The sequence below is a fragment of the Sinohyriopsis cumingii genome, chromosome 6, assembly GCF_028554795.1.
Source record: "Sinohyriopsis cumingii isolate HCF-2022 chromosome 6, ASM2855479v2, whole genome shotgun sequence".
Lineage (NCBI taxonomy): Eukaryota > Metazoa > Mollusca > Bivalvia > Unionida > Unionidae > Sinohyriopsis > Sinohyriopsis cumingii.
The window spans coordinates 97,474,602-97,497,480 of record NC_142966.1 but is presented as its reverse complement, the minus strand read 5'-3'; the positions used below and the strand labels follow the sequence as shown (position 1 = coordinate 97,497,480).

At 38.8% G+C, this 22,879-nt stretch overlaps 1 protein-coding gene across 2 annotated transcripts in view; it reads left to right on the top strand.

Annotated features, from left to right (window-relative positions):
* LOC149797512 (uncharacterized) overlaps window positions 1-22,879 on the top strand; it is a 42,700-nt gene that overhangs the window by 6,000 nt on the left and 13,821 nt on the right. For both annotated transcript variants that reach the window (XM_089962349.1, XM_089962350.1), the window contains exons 4-11: window positions 2,602-2,688; window positions 5,945-6,028; window positions 7,275-7,358; window positions 10,892-10,975; window positions 13,668-13,751; window positions 14,739-14,940; window positions 15,468-15,557; window positions 15,883-15,984. In XM_089962349.1, coding sequence (XP_089818475.1) covers window positions 2,602-2,688; window positions 5,945-6,028; window positions 7,275-7,358; window positions 10,892-10,975; window positions 13,668-13,751; window positions 14,739-14,940; window positions 15,468-15,557; window positions 15,883-15,984 — 817 coding nt within the window. The remainder of the gene's footprint in view (window positions 1-2,601; window positions 2,689-5,944; window positions 6,029-7,274; window positions 7,359-10,891; window positions 10,976-13,667; window positions 13,752-14,738; window positions 14,941-15,467; window positions 15,558-15,882; window positions 15,985-22,879) is intronic.

Here is a 22,879-nt window from a genome sequence, read left to right as displayed (position 1 = left end):
ATAACTTTCGTATTGACTATTTCAGAAGCTTCAAAGTAAAGTTAGCGTTGTTTCGCGCGGCAAAGAGATATTTGCATGATGCACTTTATCATCGAGTGTGCCTGGAAGATTGTTGAAATTTAATGTCACGAATACTATCCACTCACGCTACATAGGTAATAATATAGTTCATATTGAAGACCCAATCGTTGTTAATACATGTGAGTATAAGCTGCATGTCACATAGCAAGAGTTCTCCATCTCGGTGTCGTACCCAGCTTAAGTTATCTTTATGCGAAAAGGAAAACGATATTTTCGTTATCATAGTAGTCTTTCCAAACCAAAAAGTCTTTTATGATTAAAATAAAACAAGATAATTTACCTATGCACCGCATGCAAAACAATGTGTTTTACAGGATACACATCTGCTGGATAAATTTGCACGTGTTCCACTTGTTTAGGCACTGACTGTTTTTATGAGTAGCATGCCGGTTAGTGAAAAAGATTTGCCTGACTGCTCTCTCGGAATTCTGGCATATTTCCGCTGGAAGATAATCAAAAGATACTTAGAAAAGAACAAACACAATAGTGTTTATTACCTTCCATAGCAAACCCAGCGGTGTCAGTGCCTCTTTTATATATTGTTATACCTGGTATCAAGAAACGTGGTGAGAGAGATTCGTCTTAACAAGTAGTACGTCCTACATCATTAACGCAAAAACAAAATTTCCAGAGAAGTCACTGTTAATTCTTTCATGAAACTGGGAGAGAACGTGTCTCTTGAGGCGTACTACAGCTTCATCAACAATTGTTTACTGCTAGCCATATTTCACGCTTTTGTGATTTGATCAGTACCACACCCTTAAAACCGAGAAAGGTGTCATTGTTACCTCCATTTACACTGCACTGGCTTCGATTACGTTTTGACGTTTAGCTGAAGACCATATACTTTTGTATTCTATATAGATATATTCATACATTGAATCGTGAGAGTTGGTGAGTAGAAGCATTGCAATGAGCTCCGCACGCTTACCACAAGGAGATATCACTGTGACCAACGGTTCACTTATATGAGTTTGTGCTTTAACTGTTCATGCTAGAATCATTTAACTATTTGACTAGATACAACAGCGCCGTACCAGTACAAACGTGTTCACTGTGATCTATATTTCATATTTTACTGACGTAAGTATTGGAACTTAGATCATGAACATTGATATGTTTGTATGCAATATACAAACAATCTAATCTAGATTAATTAACCTGAATGAGGTATGCCATTGATCAACATCTCTCACTTACAGTAGACGTAGAACATTATGTGCCATATTTTACGCTTCACCGACGTGTTGTTTTGTTTACTTCATTTAACGTTTATTTCAAATGCATCATTCCCGCTACACTTACGAAATTCATGCGATATGGATATGTGTTATTCTTACAGCCTTTATTATTTTATTAGCTTTTGTTCAATATTCAGTTTTATCTATTTGCTTAATATCAAGCTAGAATAATGAAAATTATTTATGTAATCATTTTGATACAGTCGCATACTTTTATTAACAAAGGCCAATGTGACTTGTATTTCATGTTTCATTGATATTCTTCAACTATTGTCTTTACAAGTTAATTCATTGGGCACTGCATCCTTAAAACCAAAGAAGATCAACGTGACCTGTATATTTTTATTTATTAATGTATCCAAGCCGAGACGTGAGGATCTTTCTGACCAGTGTGATTCAAAGTACAAAGAATTATGTTTCGTCTGTAAGAAATGCTCGTTGACACTGACGATACATTGCATTGTGTAATACGTGAACAAATGTTGGAATTAACTAAGTCGAATGTATGCTTTTCACTTGAGGCTTCGGCGGCTGTCGCTAATTCCGGTAATTATTGATGCATGAACGATGCTTGTATAAATCATTGTCACTTCAAGGTTGCTCGAAGCCTTAGACTTTCACTGATTGAATATGGTTTCTAGTCGTGGACGATTACAAGAACACTCCAACACCAAATACGAGTGGTAGATTTGGGTGCCATGAGATCTGCTATCAGGGTAGATGGTTTCTTGAGAGATTGATCTCGATTTATCATATCACCAGTTTTATAGTCTGATATTTCGTCCTCCCGTTGCTTTATTTTCTCACGCTTCCATTCATATAGCTAGAGCCTTCCTAGTGGTTTAATACTAGCCTATAGCCACACGATCCTTCACTATCTGGGCTTGGGGCAGACGTGTGAAACTCACTGAGTGCTCCCAGATGGGGTTTACAAGAGATACTGGCTGCACAGTCCCATTTACAGTTTAATTATAAACGTTCAAATGTAAAATAATGCAAAGCAGTCTGATTAGAATTCGGACGCGGATTCTTTTGCAAGGTCACTTTGGACATAGTTGATTTTCTGCAGGATACTTGTTACGCTCGTAGCTGGAGAGGGAGAACACGCGGTGCTTTGTAGAGACAAGCTATGTAATCATCGATTCTAGCGCAATTATACAATCATAGTCTTTTTATATAAATTTGTCTGGATCATTATGTCTGAATGAAAGAAAGTCCATAATAATCATGAGCATACTTTAACACTCATTTAAATTTTGTCGATTGCTTTGTTATACAGATGGAAACAGGAACATGATACTCTGCTGAAAGAAAAGGAAAGAGAAGTTACAAAGCTGAGGACTGAGTACAATAATTTACTCACACGGTAAGATAAATTTTGCCTAATAGTCCGCAATTTTATATTTAAAAAACTGTTATCTTCTTGAACCGAAGCAAATGGCAAATGATGTTTGTAATGTTGTTTTTCTAATGTCGTTGTGAATGAATATTTTAGGTTAAAATATAAAGATAGCTATGAACGAGAGATTATCTAGCACAGTTTTGCCTCATTAAAAATAAGCACATACACATATTTACATTTTAATTTTATACTCATGTTTATTAAATGTATCTGTCTCTTAACTGACATTTGCTCTCATCATCTGTGCTAGTAAACCCTTTTTCATATTGTTCCGTTTCATTGTCTTACTTGCCCTCTGATGTTGATTCGGTTTTACAAACACGACAGTACCTATATTAACACTGTCTTCTCGTGGTAACCCTGTCTGCCAAACACAAAAGTATCTATATTAACACTGCCTTTTTATGGTAACCCTGTCTGGCAAACACGACAGTACCTAAATTAACACTGCCTTCTCGTGGTAACCGTGTCTGGCAAACACAAAAGAACCTATATTAACACTGCCTTCTCGTGGTAACCCTGACTGCCTAACACAAAAGTACATATATTAACATTGCCTTTTCGTGGTAACCCTATATGACAAACACAAAAGTACCTAAATTAACACTGCCATCTCGTTGTAACCCTGTCTGACAAGCACAAAAGTGCCTAAATTAAGACTGCCATCTCGTGGTAACCCTGTCTGCCAAACACAAAAGTGTATATATTACCATTGCCATCTCGTGGTAACCCTGCCTGCCAAACACAAAAGTATCTATATTAACACTGCCATTTCTTGTGGTAACCCTGTCTGGCAAACAAGACAGTACTTAAATTAACACTGCCTTCGCGTGGTAACCGTGTCTGGCAAACACAAAAGTACCTATATTAACACTTCCTTGTCGTGTTAACCCTGTCTGCCTAACACAAAAGTACCCATATTAACACTGCCTTTTCGTGGTAACCATGTCTGACAAACACAAAATTACCTAAATTAAGACTGCCATCTCGGAGTAATCTGTCTGCCAAACACAAAAGTACCTAAATTAACACTGCCATCTCGTGGTAACCCTGTCTGTCAAACACAAAAGTATCTATATTACCATTGACATCTCGTGGTAATCCTGTCTACCAAACATAAAAGTACCTAAATTAACACTGCCTTCTCGTGGTAACCCTGTCTGGCAAACACAAAAGTACCTATATTAACACTGCCATCTCGTGGTAGCCGTGTCTGGCAAACACAAAAATACCTATATTAACACTGTCTTCTCGTGGTAACCCTGTCTGCCAAACACAAACGTACCTATATTAACACTGCCTTCTCGTGGTAACCCTGTCTGCCAAACACGAAAGTACCTGTATTAACACTGCCTTCTCGTAGTAACCGTGTCTGCCAAACACAAAAGTACCTATATTAACACTGCCTTCTCGTGGTAATCCTGTCTGCCAAACACAAAAGTACCTATATTACAATTGCCATCTCGTGGTAACCCTGCCTGCCAAACACAAAAGTATCTATGTTAACACTTTCTTCTTGTGGTAACCCTGTCTGGCAAACACTTCAGTACCTAAATTAACACTGCCTTCTCGTGGTAACCGTGTCTGGCAAACACAAAGGTACCTATATTAACACTGCCTTCTCATGGTAACTCTGTCTGCCTAACACCAAAATACCTATATTAACACTGCCTTTTCGTGGTAACTCTGTGTGACAAACCCAAAAGTACCTAAAATAACACTGCCATCTCGTGGCAACCCTGTCTGACAAACACAAAAGTACCTAAATAAAGACTGCCATCTCGTGGTAACCTGTCTGCCAAACACAAACGTATCTATATTACCATTGCCATCTCGTGCTAACAGTGTCTGCCAAACACAACAGTACCTACATTAACACTGCCTTCTCGTGGCAACCGTGTCTGCCAAACACAAAAGTACATACATTACCATTGCCATCGTGCTAACAGTGTCTGCCAAACACAAAAGTACCTATATTAACACTGCCTTCTCGTGGTAACCCTGTCTGCCAAACACAGACCTATCTATATTAACACTTTCTTCTTGTGGTAACCCTGTCTGGCAAACACGACAGTACCTAAATTAACACTGCCTTCTCGTGGTAAATGTGTCTGGCAAACCAAAAGTACCTATATTAACACTGCCTTGTCGAGGTAACCCTGTCTGCCTAACACAAAAGTACCTATATTAACACTGCCTTTTCCTGGTTACCATGTCTAACAAACACAAAAGTACCTAAATTAAGACTGCCCTCTCGTGGTAACCCTGTCTGCCAAACACAAAAGTATCTATATTAACACTACCTGGTGGTAACCCTGTCTGGCAAACACAACAGTACCTAAATTAACACTGCCTTCTCGTGGCAACTGTGTTTGGCAAACACAAAAGTACCTATATTACCATTGCCATCTCGTGGTAACCCTGCCTGCCAAACACAAAAGTATATATGTTAACATACCTTCTTGTGGTAACCCTGTCTGGCAAACACGACAGTACCTAAATTAACACTGCCTTATTGTGGTAACTGTGTCTGGCAATGACAAACGTACCTATTATCACTGCCTTGTCGTGGTAACCCTGTCTGCCTAACACAAAAGTACCAATATTAACAGTGCCATTTCCTGGTAACCATGTCTGACAAACACAAGAGTACCTAAATTAAGACTGCAATCTCGTGGTAACCCTGTCTGACAAACACAAAAGTACCTAAATTAAGACTGCCATCTCGTAGTACCCCTGTCTGCCTAACACAAAAGTATCTATATTACCATTGCCATCTCGTGGTAACCCTGTCTGCCAAACAAAAAAGTATCTATATTACCATTGCCATCTCATGGTCACCCTGTCTGCCAAACACAAAAGTATCTATATTACCATTGCCATCTCGTGGTAACCCTGTCTGCCAAACACAAAAGTATCTATATTACCATTGCCATCTCGTGGTAACCCTGTCTGCCGAACACAGAAGTGCCTAAGTTACCATTGCCATCTTTAACATTATCTGACAAATTTGCTGCAGATACAATAAAGTCTACAAGTGATGAACCGTGCTGCTGCATTTGCAATTACTATATTATCTAATGTTGATATTTTTTCTTCATCATTATGGTCATTATCACAATACCTCAACGACTTTAACCATTAAACATTGTACTAACTCTAAAACTGTACTAATTAAACATGTCTAAATTATTTACGTTTTCTTTCACATTTTGTCAAGGTATAAAAGTCTGGAGAAACAATCTAATGAGAGAGAAGCGAAAGCCGTTTCCTTGACAAAGGATTGCAAACAACTTCAACTAATGTAAGTTATGCCCGTTCCGTTTACATTCATTTAGAAGAAATTTACAATAAAGTATTTAATGATTTATGTGTATACATCGTATTATCCAACGAAAAGAAGTCACTTATTTAGAGTTGTATTTTCAGTGGCAATTTAGCTAAATATCAGAGTTTTATCTGAGTGTCCAACACTTTTGGATTAACTGTTTATATTCAGTAAATCAGCATATCAAAATATCATTTCCTACAACCGACGTATTGATATTACTGACTTTCTGCACAGTTGGAGATCAATGCGGATCAGAACCGAACAAACCTTATTGAATTGATTATTCTTCAAGGCCATGATATTATCGTCCATTTAAGAGCCGTGTTTTCGCAATCACTTCTTCAAACACATACATTTCACTAGTACACTGACCCATGTAACGGTCTATTTACGTCTATTTGTCTATATTACACATGTCGAGGGAGGACATGCAATTGGACATGACCCCAGTGGTCATTTGTACAGTCTGTACTATATGACATACAGGTCATCTCATGGCCATAATTTGGGCATTCATCGGGTATTTTGTTTTCTAAATGAAATAGGCGCCAGACACGTACATGTTTTCTGATATTTACCATGATTGTTTTCAAAAAGAACACAAATGTTTAAATTTGATTCTTGATTAGTGGCGAGGTAATTTTCGTTTTTCTGAGCAGGCATTTACAAAATATCACCTCACTGACTTCAACTTCAAACGCTGCAAATGCCGCTCTTCTTCTTCATTATATATATTTTTCCTTCGCACATTCTGATATCCATCTACTAAGATAAATAAAAAATAACAAAGCATGCATGTTACCTGTCTAGCCACTTTTGTCATATTTTCCATTTATCCCCTTTTGCTGCAAAGCGACCCACTTCACTATTATTTCGGGTATGAAAAGAAGTGACATGCGAAGCAAACACAGATAATATACTTGCAGCACAATACAAGTACTACCACCATTGTTGCTGTTTCATTGTCGTCTTCTAATATTTGAAATGCTACTTTTACTGAGGCTACAGCAACTAATACTACCTCTAAACATGTTGATGCCGCTACTAACACTAAGTTTATTACAGGTGTTAGTGATTCTGTTAAGCCATGTTCCTTGCATTCCACTTAAAACCTTGTAACTTAATGGAACTCAATGCATGCATTCCATCAAGGCCTTTAATCACTAATGTATTTTTATCAAAGATTCTTCTTATAATTTGTGTTGACTATTTCCTACAGAAATGAAGATCTAAAGGAACAGAAGAGCACATATAATCGAGAAGTAATCACTCTGCAAAGGGATTGCAGGCAGTTACGAACAAGGTAATTTTATCTCATTAAGGCACATAATACAAATCAGTTTCGAACAAAGTAATTAATCCTTTCTCGTTAGGGCCAATAATACAACTTCCTACTAATTCTGCTCAATTTTAAAAAAAAGTTTTCATCAGCGATTTAAGAGTCGAAATTTACTGTAGTCCCCTCAGACGACAAAATAATATCATAGATATTATTAGAATGTTGATTGTAATTTATAGTTAGATCATCGCATATTGGTGTTTTGATTGTAATTTATAGAGTATCGTATATTATAGTGTTGATTGTGATATATAGTTGGATCATCGTGTATTTGAGTATTCCGTCATCTTTTCTCTCTTTGAGCATGAGCATGGATAAGCGTTCCACAAAGTGCAAAATAAATTTACCTGAACAAATAGCTAATGGTTTTGTTATTAAATTTACATCCATTGCTGCAGTTACTGCACCTCTTCTAGCACCTATATTTCTCCTTCCAATCGTGTACGGTAAACTTCACATACAGCGACATAGCAGTGAATTGTGCATAACGAATAGGTTCACTCCCTGCAAAGTGAAAATAATACCCGTATCTTTGTTATACATAGACCAGTATGTTCTGAGCCAAACTTGAGTGTCTCCATGGCTGTTGTTATATACTACGTTTATGGTAATGAGAGAGTATATACCAATGACAGCATCAGTAAAAGCTGCCAGTAATAAACATATAACTATGGTAGTTATTTACAACGACTTTCATTCCTATCAATACGACTACAATGAAAACTTATTTGTTCGTCCACTAATGATGATATTGCTACTAAGATTGCTTCAACTTTAAGAATCTTTCCTTTCTTATCTGACTACTGTGATGGATATGATATGTATCACTCGACTTATCTGACTACTGTGATGGATATGATATGTATCACTCGACTTATCTGACTACTGTGATGGATATGATATGTATCACTCGACTTATCTGACTACTGTGATGGATATGATATGTATCACTCGACTTATCTGACTACTGTGATGGATATGATATGATATGTATCACTAGACTAACATGGCCAAACAGTTGTTTTCGTATTCTATTGTACTTAATAAGAAACTCATGAAATCTTATTTTCCAATTTTCCTCATATAATGCTTGTGTTTAATAGAAGACATTAGTAAAGACAGGGCAGAAAATGCAATGCTTACTGAGTGTTGCCTCTTGGATTTTTCATTGGATAACGGAGAAACTATGTGTCATTTGGTCAGTTCTGAAACGGACGCTTTTGCTAAATAATAATAATAATAATAATAATAATAATAATAATAATAATGAGGACTTTGTATAGCGCCTAATCTTTAGAAGCTCTAAGCGCTTTACAACATTAGACAACACCTATAAGATAAAAAAACATATAATAATATTATTACAAAAACAAACACTATGAAATTAGAAAAACATTAAAAGAATAAAAAACATGCTGAGAATATTTCAGGTAGGAAACATTATTAGGTCTTTAAGTTTGTTCTTGCAGTCGAAATAAGTGAGTTTTGAGAGACCTCTTGAATGTGATCACCGTGTCTTTGTGTCTAAGTTTAGTGGGCAATTAATTCCACGTTGCTGGGCCCTGGTATGCAAAAGAACGCTGTCCATATGACTTTGTTTTCATAGTTGGAATAATGAGTATACTATTGTCAGAAGAAGAGCGTAAGTATCTTGTTGGTGTATATACATGGGTGAGATCAGATAGGTATATTGGACTAGAGTCCGACAGTGAAACGTAGCACAGAGAACAAATTTTGTGTTTGATTCTGGATCGAATGGATAGCCAGTGTAGGGTACAGAGCAGCGGGAAGGTGTGCTGAACCAGACAGAATTGAGTTACAGTAGTCCAGTCTTGAAAGTACTACTGAACACACAAGTGTTTTAGTGGCATCAGCTGAAAGATATTTGCGAACTGAGCTGATGCGTCTCAGCTCAAGATATGCAGCCTTGCATATATTCATGACATGCTGGTGCAATGTGAAATTACTGTCCAGAGTAACACCTAGGTTTCGTACTGATTGTGTGAAGTTAATGTTGCTGTTGCTGATATTTATTGTTTGAGGTAAAGGATGTGAATGAGAAAGTCCTTGTGTTGTGATCAGAATGGTCTCAGTTTTATCATCATTCATCTGCAGCTTGTTACATGGCATCAATGATTTCACATCAGAAATGCACCTCTCTGCACCTTGGATGGTAGCATCAACTTCAGTTGGGTGGCTAGATTTGTATATTTGGGTGTCATCAGCGTACAATTGTTGAGACACTGGATGATGATCTATGACACTTGAGAGCGACTGAGTGTACAGAATGAAGAGAACAGGTCCAATAACAGACCCCTGTGGAACACCACAACATAGATCAACTGGGTTGGAGTGTATTCCATTTGCAGATATAATTTGTGTCCTGTTGACCAAGTAGGACTTGTAAGGCTGTATCATGAATGCCAAATACATGCTGGAGACGGTGAAGTAATATGTCATGGTCTATTGTGTCAAATGCTGCAGACAAATCAAGGAGGGTGAGGACTGTAATTTTTCCGCTATCCAACGCAATGAAAATGTCATTAACTACTTTTAGAAGAGTAGTGTCAGTAATGTGGCAAGGGCGATATTCAGATTGTACATTGCTAAAAAGACTGTTTCAATTTAGATAAGATACAAGCTGGGATAGAACAACCTTTCCTAAGATTTTTGATATAAATGGGAGATTAGAAAGTGGGCGGTAGTTCTTTAAATCGTTATGGTCTAGTATTGGTTTCTTCAGCAGAGGCTTTACAATGGAAGTTTTGAAAAATGATGGGAATTCCCTGGATGAGAGAGAGGTATTAATAAACATCAGTTAGTGAAGGCAATACTGGATCTAAGCACTCTAGCAGCAGTGATGTTGGAACTGGATCAAGTGCACATGACTTTGGTGCACTCTTCATCAGGATTGTACGTACGTAATCCATAGAGACAGGTTCAAATGCTGCTAATGGTGGCCGCTCAAATTCTGAATCCCAACTATATGGTGATGACGAGTCAATTGAAATTGTGGTGTCAAGTTTATCTCTAATGGTTTGTACTTTGTCACGGAAGAAATTTGCAAACATGTCCGGAAGATCAACTGGAGAGAAAGTAGTTGGAAGTGGTGTTGATTTGTTCCTTGACATTAGCTTGTTAGTAATCTCGAATAGCTCTTTGCAGCTAAACATTCCCGACGCCTTCTTTAAATGCAACTATTTACAGAAAATGCGATTTAACCTATTTTTGGTGTTTTAGATGCTGCGATTGTGTTAGTGCCTAACATACGTACGCTATTATTACACTAAGATTATAAATTATATAATATACTAAATGTAGAACAAAAACCGGAGTGTACAGTGAAGGTATGTAGTGAAGTAACTCCCACTCTCCACAAATTTATTTGTAGATGCAACTCTTTCCAATCCAGTTTAGCAATTTACCAAACGTTTACAGTCTTTTTCATATCTGTATGTATGCTATAGAAAGTATTTAATTTTTAACGTTCCATGCAGAAACGAAGATCTATCGAGAAAACTGAATCAAAATGAGCAACAAGTAGATACGTTGAAAAAGGATTGCAATCAGTTACGAGAAAGGTAATCCTGTGTTTCGAACATATTTCAATATCTATCATACTAATATTAGTACTGCAACATCAACAAACTAAAACAACTACTACTACAACAATAATTTTACCTTGATGTCTTTTTGTGCGTACTGTTGCTACTAAAGTCAGTGTATCCTGATCTTCCATTTACGTGCCAGACGACTAACCCATCAGCTCTCTCATTCTCTTCCAAATCATCTTGATCTGCTAGATAAATACAATTACCTTTTGGAATACTTCTATTACAACTACTTGTCTATACATTATCAATAACGATAAGGAAACTTCTAAACCCGTTTATGGAAGGCTTCGTTTACTTCGAGACATATAAGGGAGTATACACGGTAATAGGGGTAAGGTTTAACACTGCTAGCCAGGGCATACAGTCTGCTACATTTTTCTCAATTAAAACAGTTTACTTTTGTCAACATTCAAAACAGCAGAATCACGCAGGCATTGAACGTACAGAATCGAGGAAACCCCATAAAAGTGCGTATCGATCACGCTTCTTGATTTACTGTCCTCCTTTTGCGGCACTTAATACCCAAACACAAGTAGTAGATGGCTAAGGGAAGTTTAACTCTAATTGACGCTGGAAATTATATTTCAAACAAAACTAAATATGAAAACTACTCAACTTAATTGTTTAGTAGTTTGGAATATATCAACTGCATTTTCTAGAAATCTCAACAAAGCAGAGACCTAGTTAGATTTAAATATTTATATACAGTTTTCGAAATGCCAAATAATTCAAGCCTAATGCTATATTATTATATACACATTTCTAGTGCAAGCTTTTGAGGTTTGAAAAGGTAATGTTCTGAAAGTAAAATCTCAACTGAAGGGTTTACATTTCATATCAAAAGAAAAATGTTAATTTTCATGCCTCTATAAAATATGAATTACTTATAGGTAAATAACGTTTATCAAATGTGCCTTTTGTGTTACTCGTCAGAATCAAATCTTCCAGTCTCATCATTCGTTCTTTATTTCGGATGGTAGATTACTTTTCGAACAATCGATCTAATACACTGGCTTTATTTGTGAGGGCTACCTCTTTGAGAGCACATCTGATGTTACAATTGTGAGATTGATTGCACGCTTGACGAGACGTGATAACACGTAGACGTACTTGACAGTGTACTAATGCGTAAAATATTGCCAAATAAGTTCTCCCAACGTTGTTTGAAAATTCTCCAAGACGCTGGCTTTCATTCCAGAATTTTCAGTGGTGAAAAACATGAATGTGTTTCTTTTTTTTTTCTCAGTTCCTTTTGAAAAGTATGTCTCAACAATTCAGTGCTTTTGTCTGTTTGCCATCGTAGAGTGTGACATCCACTTTGTTTGAAAACCGGCTTTAAAGATCGTACTAACTTTGAACTTGTTTCAGAAGTAGAAAGAGCGACTCGAGCTGATTTTGAAAGCACGTCAATGACACAAAACAAATATTTGTCACCATGATTGTAATCTCCCAAATAACTGATATCACCTAAATATTTTAGTCATTGATGATTGGTACTAGCCATTTTGGTTTGACTTCTTGAAATTTTCGTCAAATGCGTTTGTATGACGTGTACGTCGATTGTTCTTGTAATCCTAACAAGGATTTCACATTTGGCTTTTTAAAATCAGTCCTATAATAAACATCTGGACCACTTTAACATAGCATTCCCCGTTTGGCTCTATAAACTCAACCAAAATATAAATATAAAGCTATGTTAAATCTGGACCACTTTAACATAGCATTCACCGTTTGGCTGTATAAACTCAACCAAAATATAAATCTACGGCTATGTTAAAATCCCGTTTGGCTCTATTAACATTATCTTTGGCTCCATAATACCGTGACCCATGCTAAATATATAGACCATTTTAACATAGGATTTTGCGTTTTGCTTCGTAGAGACTCCAACATGTTAATCAGCTGGCGTAATGCTAATCCTCGTATGCCTCTCAAGCGTCTCATATAACTACTCCTGTTGAAAACGTCAAGAATTTTTTCGACTTGTTTGCCATAGTATTTTGTATGTATGTATGTATGTATCTATCTATGTATGTATGTATCTATCTATGTATCTATGTATTTTCGTATGTTTGTATGTATGTATTTAATATGTACGTACATACGTACGTACGTACGCACTCATGCACGCACTTACGCACACGCGTACGTACGTACATATGTATGTATGTATGTATGTATGTATGTATGTATGTATGTATGAAAGGAGTCATGTAACTGGAGTTTCTCCGGTAAAAACATTTTGTACTTTAGTATGTTCTCTTTCAAAATAAAGACAAAATTCAATTATTTCCAAGATCCGCTACAATTTCTACTACTTCTACTTTTTCAACAGTTAGTTTATCCTACCTTTATTTTATCTGCAGTGATCATTTTTGTAGGCATCTTTACACTAAGTGGACCAATCAGATGTCATTGTATTGTATTGTAGTCCCAAGGAAAGTCAATATCTTTCCATCAAAGTTTCCTGGACAACTGCTAACTAGTGAAATTTGTTATTATACTTCTAAGAAAATAGTGTTTCAAGTCTGAGCAGAAGTTAGAATGTTTACTGAATACCTACAATTATAGAATTTAACAGCTGTTTCGTATTTACTTTCTTGATCTAAGCTTATTATAATATATATGAAATATAAACGTTGCAAAATATTTCGTTCAGAAATCAAGATCTATCGAGACAACTGAGTGAAAATGAGCAGCAGCTAGATACTTTGAAAAAAGAATGCGGTCAGTTACGAATAAGGTAATTCAGACTGTTTCTCCAGGATAATGACTACGTGCACTACGCCAACCCCTACTATTACCGTCACATTAACACTAGTCCTACAGCAACAACGACAAATACATCTACCACAACTACTACTACTACTACTATTCCACCATTAAGTCCTTCCGTATACTAATACTATTACAACTACTGTATCCACGTCGTTTCTTTATCTCCAGGATGAGTACTTTCTATTGCTCTATTTGTCTCCTTCATCTCCTCCTAAACCACTTGAATTAAATATCATTGGTACTACTTCCACAATAAGAAAGTCAGTATCAGCAAAAACAAGAGTAACAATAAAAGCAACAACAACATAACTGCTAGTACTTTTATTTATATTAATATTAATACTTATATTGGTGCTACTTTTTCAACGATGATACTTCTGCTACCACTACCACCATCATCACCACTACCACCGCTACTACTACCAAAATTGTTACTCCTACTACTACTAGTGCTACTGTTCTTTAACATGCTGCCTTCCAGCACGTTTTGGTCTAATACTATATCGTTGCAACCACTACCGTTCCATCTACTAATGATACTACCACTACATCTCTGCGACATCAAGAACCACAGGCTCATCACCACTACCATAAGTTGATACTACAATGGTATTAACAGCTATCGGGGGCCCCGAGTGGCCGAGTGGTCTAAAGCGCTCTCCGTTACGGATCACTGCCATCTCACCTCTGTCTGCGTGGGTTCGAGTCTCGGATTCAGCCAATGTGGTTATGTGAGAAAGCTGGCCAGTAGCTTCTCGTGGGTCGGTGGTTCTTTCCGAGGTTTTCCCGGGTTCTTCCTCCACCGTTAATACTGGCCGCTATGTATAGCCAATCATGTGTTGAAAAATGGCGTTAAACCCAACAACAACAACAACAACAGCTATCGCTATCGCTCCCAACTATAAAATTTAGAACATATGTAACGCATTCACCTTTGTTTCATGATGTGTAGGTTAAGTGAAGTGGCATCTATGCAACTGACAGAGGGCAATCCAAAAATTGCCAACCTCAGTGACCAGAATCGACCAGACAAGCTAGCTGAACGGTTTTCTGAACTCTACGACAACCAGTGGACTGACTGCTATCAGATCTTAATAGGTCATCTTAAAAAAACAGAGGAAGAATCCATTCATATTCTTTTGCGGATTGTCCAGGTAGGTCTACAAGGAGAATGAAAGTTATGTTTCTTTCTAAATCCGAATCGAATATACATGAGTTTAAATCACGCGGTGTGTACATGCAGAACTTATCAATGACATGAAAAATTGTTGAAGATAAATTTCAGTTCGAGCTCTTTGATTAAGATGATCATATAAGTCAGCAAATATGTATAAATGAATACACCTTTTATTACTCCCAATCCTATTTTCGATGCAATACAAAAGATGTTGAAAAACGGAGGGAGATGTTCCATTTTGAGAGAGTTTAAATAAAATTTGCTATTTAATAGTAGTTGTTAAAACATCAAGCATTTAAAAGTTTTGTAAATACATTGTTTTATTAACTTCAATTCTTTAATATATTATCCCCATTTATCAACAAATAATACACAACACTGTCAAGGTCTATATTCTTGTCTGATGATGGTTTTTAAAAGGAAAAATCCCTATTTGAACTGACCTGATACGACGTTTGTTATTAGTGACACCATTACAAGTAATAAATGAATTTTATTTTTCAGACATCATACGATATCTGTCTCGATCGAAGCCAACGCGAACTGACGTCTGCCAAAGACCTTCTTTTCACTGTCGCTGGAGCGTCAGATAGGGTACTTCCATGACCTTTACGTCAATTTTGTAAAGTTGAGGAAAATTATAACATAGGTGATAAACAAAAGCCGACAATTCCAGATTTCAATATTTCGGCGATTGATATATTGAAGAATGTTAATATATGAACAAGGATGTTCTGAAGATATGCTTTATTTTATTTTCTCAATAAATGTAATTGTCGCAGCACTTGTAGTCCCAATGACTTAAAGTAGGCTAAGCTGGAACAAAAGAATAAATTATTTTTTTTCTTTGTTGTTATCAGGATTGCCCTTATTTCCGTGTCCATTATATTACCGTTTGATTTTCCTTTTTTCTTTTCAGGAACACGAAAAGGCTCTTGATACCTTTATCCAGGAAACCCTTCACAAACTGAAATCGTACCGAAACAAAAACTTCATGTCTGCATCCTCAAAGATCGGAAAGGTATCTGAAAGCAACAAAATAATCTGTGTGCGTGATTTGTATTCTTAACGTAGCTTTAACACTTTTTATGTAATATCGCTACGATGTCTGCAATGTGGCAGTTTATAGTGATGTCTAGCACTGGGGCATCATACCACAGACATGTAGCATGATGTCCTACCCAGTCACATTATCCTGAAACCAGGTCGACCAGTCTTAACACTAACCTCTTAATGCTGAGCGCCAAGCGAGGCAGCTTTTAGTATCATTTTTGTAAGTCTTTGGTATGACTCGTCCGGGGATCGAACACACGACCACCCGCATCCAAGGGGGACACTCTAACCACTAAGCCACTGGAGCGGTCCATCAAAATAATCTCTTCATTATCCAAGCAGAATGATTATATAGCTTATGGTATTCAGTTCATCTTTAAAAAGCAATACAACATTCATCATAGTAGGAAAGTGATGCATACATGTGCTTTTTTATTAATTATTCTTCCTGCCAGCTACGTGCTCGATTTGTTTCAAACGGGTTGTGTCTGTATTATACTCTTATTTAGGGAACTGTCATAAGATTTCGTTAGTTGCAGAAATTGCAGTGACTCAGTTCTTAATGCATGCGCTGAACCCTGATCAAAGTAGTCGGTATTGATAACTAGGATGTGCCCTCAGGCAAGAGCCTTACACAGATTACCTTGGTACGACATGACTATCAACGTGTTGGTTTGACTAAAGTCCCAAAACCATACCAAGCTAACTATCAATGCAAATATAAATGATATTTTGAGTAGCTATTGTCAAAGTGCATGTGAATTTAAAATACACACGTGAGTAGTAAATGGGGTGAGATTAGCGACAATGGGAATTAGCATTACAGAGACCCCTGGGTCAGATTAGCGACAAGGGAAATTTAACATGGCGAAAAATCGTGGGTCAGATTAGCGACAAGGGAAATTAACATGGAGAAAAACGCTGGGCCACTTTAGGGACAATGGGAATTTAACATAGAGTTTGGGTCTGTCTAGGGACAAGGGAAATTAACATGGGGAATAGAGTTTGGGCTTTTGGGATTTTTTTTTTTTTTTAAAGTTTTTTAAAATTTAAATTTAAATTTAAATTTAAATTTAAAAAAAGGGGTAGGCAATGGAAAGGCTATCTCTTTTCGAGAAATATGGCTGGCCCTGAAAAGGGCCTTTGGGTTTATGTTAATGTATTCATTAACATAAATGGTACCGCATTGGTCTTCTTCTTGTCCTTAGGCTACGTCTCACTGTTGGTCCGTAAATCAGCACTCTTTTCAGGCATCCTTGTCTTTCTACGTAGATCCTACGTATCCACAGGCTGGTGTTTGTCCTGTGGACAACGGTCCACTTGGATCGGACATACATGGGTATGTCCGTCCGGAACATCATGGAAGACACAAGCGTAGAAGATTGCACATCGGTCCACATCTTGAAGCGACGAGAACAAGTGAATCAATGCACTGAACTGCGCTTATTTATAGGTAGAGGCAGGATTGAAACGGATTGAGTTTATTCACCAATCCAAACACGCGTTACAAAATTCAGTCAGCCCGCATCCAATCCGAAGAGAGTAGTCTGTGACGTCAGTTGGTCTATATAGATTCGCTAGCGCTTGTGTGCAGTCAATCTATGCGACAGTGATTCAACATGACGGAAACTCAGAAAACGATCCATTGGGGTGCACCAGCAGGGGAGACTGCCAAAGGGAACCCGGACTTACTTTCAGAAGAGGTACATTGGGATTTTGTGGATTTTCTTACCTCGCAAGAATTTGTTCCGGAACCTTCGTTACCTTCTTCATTACCGCAAATGGAGAATTTTAGACAGAGACAGAAAGAAGAATTGGAGAAATTTATGCAACGACAAAAGGAAGCGGAACAAGCTTTTCTCCTACAGCAACAGCAACAGCAACAAGAAGAGGTAAGAAAAAAAACAACAGCAACAACAGCAAGAAGAAGTAGCAGCAAAGAAACAAGAGGGTGAAAATCAAACGGCTACGGTACTGTTGGACATTTTAGCGGAGTTAAGAAGTCTGAAACAAATGTATCAGACCTCTTTATCACGACCGAAGAGAATACGACCTTCCCGAGCTAAACACGCCAACCCTGTGACTAAGCCTATCGTACCACCCTTAGTGATTTTAACCCAATCATCAGAAGTAGGCCTTGGCCGTGGCAAAGGCTTAAGGCAGTTAAAGTTGATTGGTTAAACTCACCCCTACACCAAATTAAAAAGGCCCTTTTCAGGGCCACCCACATTTCTCGAAAAGAAATACAATTTCAATTTGCCAATAACTCAAAAATAAACCCCACCCATTTTACCCTTATAGTACGTGTCTGTGTATGAGTGCGTGAGTGTAGCTTCTTATTTTAAAATCAAAACTCAAAGACACTTACCTTATATCATTCATGTATTCTTTTATCCATTTTTTACAATCCAATTCACAATTCACCACAGAACACTTTAATTAAAAGTTCATTGACTTCTTCTTTCTCCTTGTTTAGTCTCTCTGTTTTTTGAATTTCTTCACCGTTTTTTCCTCATTTTCTTCCCTTCTTCTTTTCTTCTCCTGTTTCTTTGCTTCTTTTAAATAGAATTGTCTTCTTTCTTCCTCTTCTTCCTCTGAAGAATCCCTCTCTTCTTTCGAAGAATCCCTCTCTTCTTCCGAAGAATCCTTCTCTTCTTCTGAAGAATCCTTCTTTTCTTCTGACTCCTCTTGTTTCTTTTTTGGGCAATCTGGAGACCAATGTCCTTTTTCTTTACAATAATAACAGGTATCTTGACTTTTGTCTTTTTTAGCCCCTGTTTTTTTTTTCTTTTTTGACGGTCTGGACACTCTGAAGACCAATGCCCTTTCTTCTGACAGATATAGCAAGTATCCTGACTCTTATCTCGAAAGGAAGGAGAGTAGTCCGTCGGCTGGTCTGAAGAGAATTTTCTAATGACCCCTCGCAAAGCTCTGACGAAACGTTCCATCTGGGTAGTCTCTTCCATCGTTCTCCTCGGTTTGAGAGTGAAATGAATAGTGAAAGGACAAGACACACCCTTTTTATATACGCTGGTTTGCCAAGACTATAAATTAGTCTGTGGTGTTTAAACTTGAATCATTTGACGTTTTGCACTCAAGATGAAACGATCCCATTCATTCGAGAAGAAAGAAGAAGAAGAAGAAAGTAAGAGGCAGAAACGTGATCTATCGCCTCGTACCAGGGCCGAAATCTTGGCACAAATTCATGCCAGTGATTTTGAAGAGGACATGAGTGAACCAGAATCTGAACCCTCTAAACCAAGTTCACCACCCTTAGTCAACCCTGAAAAGTACTATTCCATTCGAGAGACGGAAAAGCGCTCCTCTAGAAAATTTAGAACCACGGCTTACACCTACACGGTGAAGTTTAAAGATTTCAAGGCCGACGTACCCTTGGAGAAAGCAGAAGGGTTTATCACCGAGATGTGGGATTCTTTGCTCACCGCACTCAAGCGACAATGTCAAGCCAAAGAAGACGATCGCTTGACACTATCCATAGATCACGACGGTTTGAAATCCCCTGTTTGGATCGAGTTTAGCAGACCCGCAGAACTGACCCCTTCCAAAGTCATGAACAAGATACAACAGGTGCAACAATCTAATGACCAGTTTGACATCACCGATGGTAAAGCCACACTGAAAATGGCCCACGTCTCTCCTCCTCAAGGAACTGGATGCAAAAAGATGTTATTGGTGGACGACCTTCGCAACACCAAAAAGAGTCTCGTCCGAATTAACAACCCTCAAGACCAGATGTGTTTAGCCCGTGCCATCGTGGTGGGACGAACCTATGCCAACAAGAACGACACGGTAGAATGGAAAAGAACCTGGAAAACTATTCAACGATGCGATCGAGCCAAACAACGAAATGAAGCAGAACTCCTGTTGCAACAATCCGGACTGTCCAAAGACACACCCTGTGGCATTCCTGAGATGCAAAAATTGCAAGATGCCCTAGCTCCACGCTACACTTTGAAAGTGCACCCTCAAGAAATGCGTGGAACTCTGTTGTTTCGAGGCCAAGATTTTAAGGACGGAAAATACATTCATGTCTATCATCACGATGACCATTTCGATACCATTACCAGTATCACTGGATTCCTGGGATACAGTTATTATTGTGAGAAATGTGACTATGGTTATAACAATCGAGAGCAACACAAGCATTGTGGAATGAAATGCCCAGGATGTTTGGCCTCTCCACCCTGTCTGAGCGAAGGACCAGTGCCTTGTTCCACTTGTTTGCGCACGTTTGTCAGTCCTACCTGTTACCAGCAACATCTGAAGACGCAAGGTTCACAGCAGAAATGTGCTTGTCAACTCTTGAGATTGTGCCCTACGTGTAGACAAGGCATACGTACCAATAGTACGAAGGCACACGTATGTTCAGGAAAAAAAAAATGTCACATTTGTCATCACATCGTGGACTTGGAACACCAATGCTACGTGCAAAAATACCAACCCCCACCAGAGAAAGAGGACGGTCACAAGAAGAAAGGCAATTTCATCTTTTTCGATTTCGAATGCATGCAAGAGACCGGCATTCACATTCCTAATTTCTGCGTGGCTCATCGAGCGTGCGAGAAGTGCATTCAAGAACCTATCTTCAGTCATTGCCCTCACTGCAGCAAGATTCCTGGAGGACGTGAAAAAATCTTTCGGGGACCAAACACGTTAGCCGATTTTGCCCAATGGGTCTTAAACCGCATCGACAAGACGTGGAGCCAAGAGGACATCGAACGTTGCGGAGATTGTCATCGTCATGCCACGGTGATGGCTCACAATTTCTCCGGATACGATGGACAGTTTCTTCTCAGATACTATACGGAACATGGCACCGAACGTCCTAAAGTCACTTTGAACGGAGCCAAAATCATTTTCATGCAAGTGGGACAAGTACAGTTTAAAGATTCGATGAGTTACTTGGCCATGCCTTTGAGCCGAATGCCTAAAACGTTTGGAATGACAGAAATGGCTAAAGGGTACTTTCCACACTTTTTCAATACGGAAGCCAATCAACATGCCGTTCTACCCCATTTGCCTGAGGCTCACTATTACGACCCCGACAACATGCGTACCGAACAACGAGAAGCTTTCTACGCTTGGTACCAGGCTCACGCGTCGGACCCTTTCGACTTTCAGGAAGAAATGTTAAAGTATTGTCGTTCCGACGTGGACATTTTACGGCGTTGCTGTGGAAAATTTCGAGAACTGTTCATGGAACACGGAGGGGTCGATCCTTTGAAAGAAGCTTGCACCATTGCCAAAGCGTGTTCCTTAGTGTATCGACAACGATTCATGCCTGAAAACACCGTGGCTGTCATCAGTCCTCAAACGACCCACTATGTCAAGCGTCAATACTCGGTCAAAGCCCTACGTTGGTTACATTACTTGTGCGACAAGGAAGACAAATGGATTCAGCATGCCCGCAACGGAGGAGGCGAAAAGACCATCGGAACGTATTCGGTCGATGGCTGGGACTTAGAAAACCCCAAGATCGTGTACGAGTTTAACGGTTGCTTATTTCACGGATGTCCCGTCTGCTACCCTGACCGTGACACTAAAAATCAGTTTTTGCAACGAACCATGGAAGACTTGTACCAGGACACTTGTCAGCGACGCCTAAAGTTGGAACAGCAAGGATACCAAGTGGTGGAAATGTGGGAACACGAGTACGATCACCGTTTGAAAACCGATCCCGAGTTTAAACGCCTCGTGGAAAGTTACCAGTTCATGGACCCGCTGAACCCGAGGGATAGTTTGTACGGAGGAAGGACCAATGCCACCTGTTTGCTGTACCAAGCCGACGAAGAGAAAGGAGAAGAAATCAAATACTTGGACGTGTGTTCGCTGTATCCCTACGTGTGCAAATATTGTCGCTTTCCTGTAGGGCACCCACAATTGCTGACGGAACACATCGACCTGAAAAACATTCGACAATACGAAGGCTTGATCAAGTGTAAAGTTTTGCCTCCCACGAACCTATACCATCCCGTCGTACCTCACCATTGTCAAGGCAAACTGATGTTTCCCTTGTGCCGTACTTGTGCCGAAACGTGCAACCAGGACCAACCTTGCCATCACAGCCAGGAAGAACGTGCCTTGACGGGAACCTGGGTCAGCGTGGAATTGTTCAAAGCTCTGGACATGGGATACCAACTGTTAGAAGTGTACGAAATTTGCCACTTTCCCAAGACACAACAGTACCACAAGGGTGACCCTACTCAGAAAGGCATTTTCGCCGACTACGTGGATGCCTTTTTGAAACTGAAACAAGAAGCCAGCGGCTATCCTTCCTGGTGTCACACTCCCGAAGACCAAATACAATTCAAAGAGAAATACTATGCACAAGAAGGCATCTCTTTAGACCACATCGAAAAAAACGAAGGCAGGCGATCGTTTGCCAAAGTGATGTTAAATTGCTTGTGGGGTAAAATGGCACAACGACCGTGTTTACCCAAGACGGAATATTTGACAGAACCTTCCCGCTACTTCCAGATGATTCACGACAAAACCAAATACATGAAACACGTGGACGCCGTTCGAGAGGATTTGATCTTGGTCAATTACGAAGAAGATCTGGACTTTGTACAAGACGGCCCTTTTGGAAATGTCATCATTGCGGCTTACGTGACAGCTCATGCTCGCTTAAAATTGTACGAAGCTTTAGAACTGTTAGAAGAACGCGTCCTGTACTTTGACACGGACAGTTGCATTTACATCCATCACCCGATTCAACAGCACCCTGACATCGAAGGAGACCGTTTAGGAGCCTGGACAGACGAGCATCCCGATGACAAGATTCTAAGTTTCGTCAGTGGTGGTCCCAAAAATTACGGCTACGAATACCGGGACAAACAAGG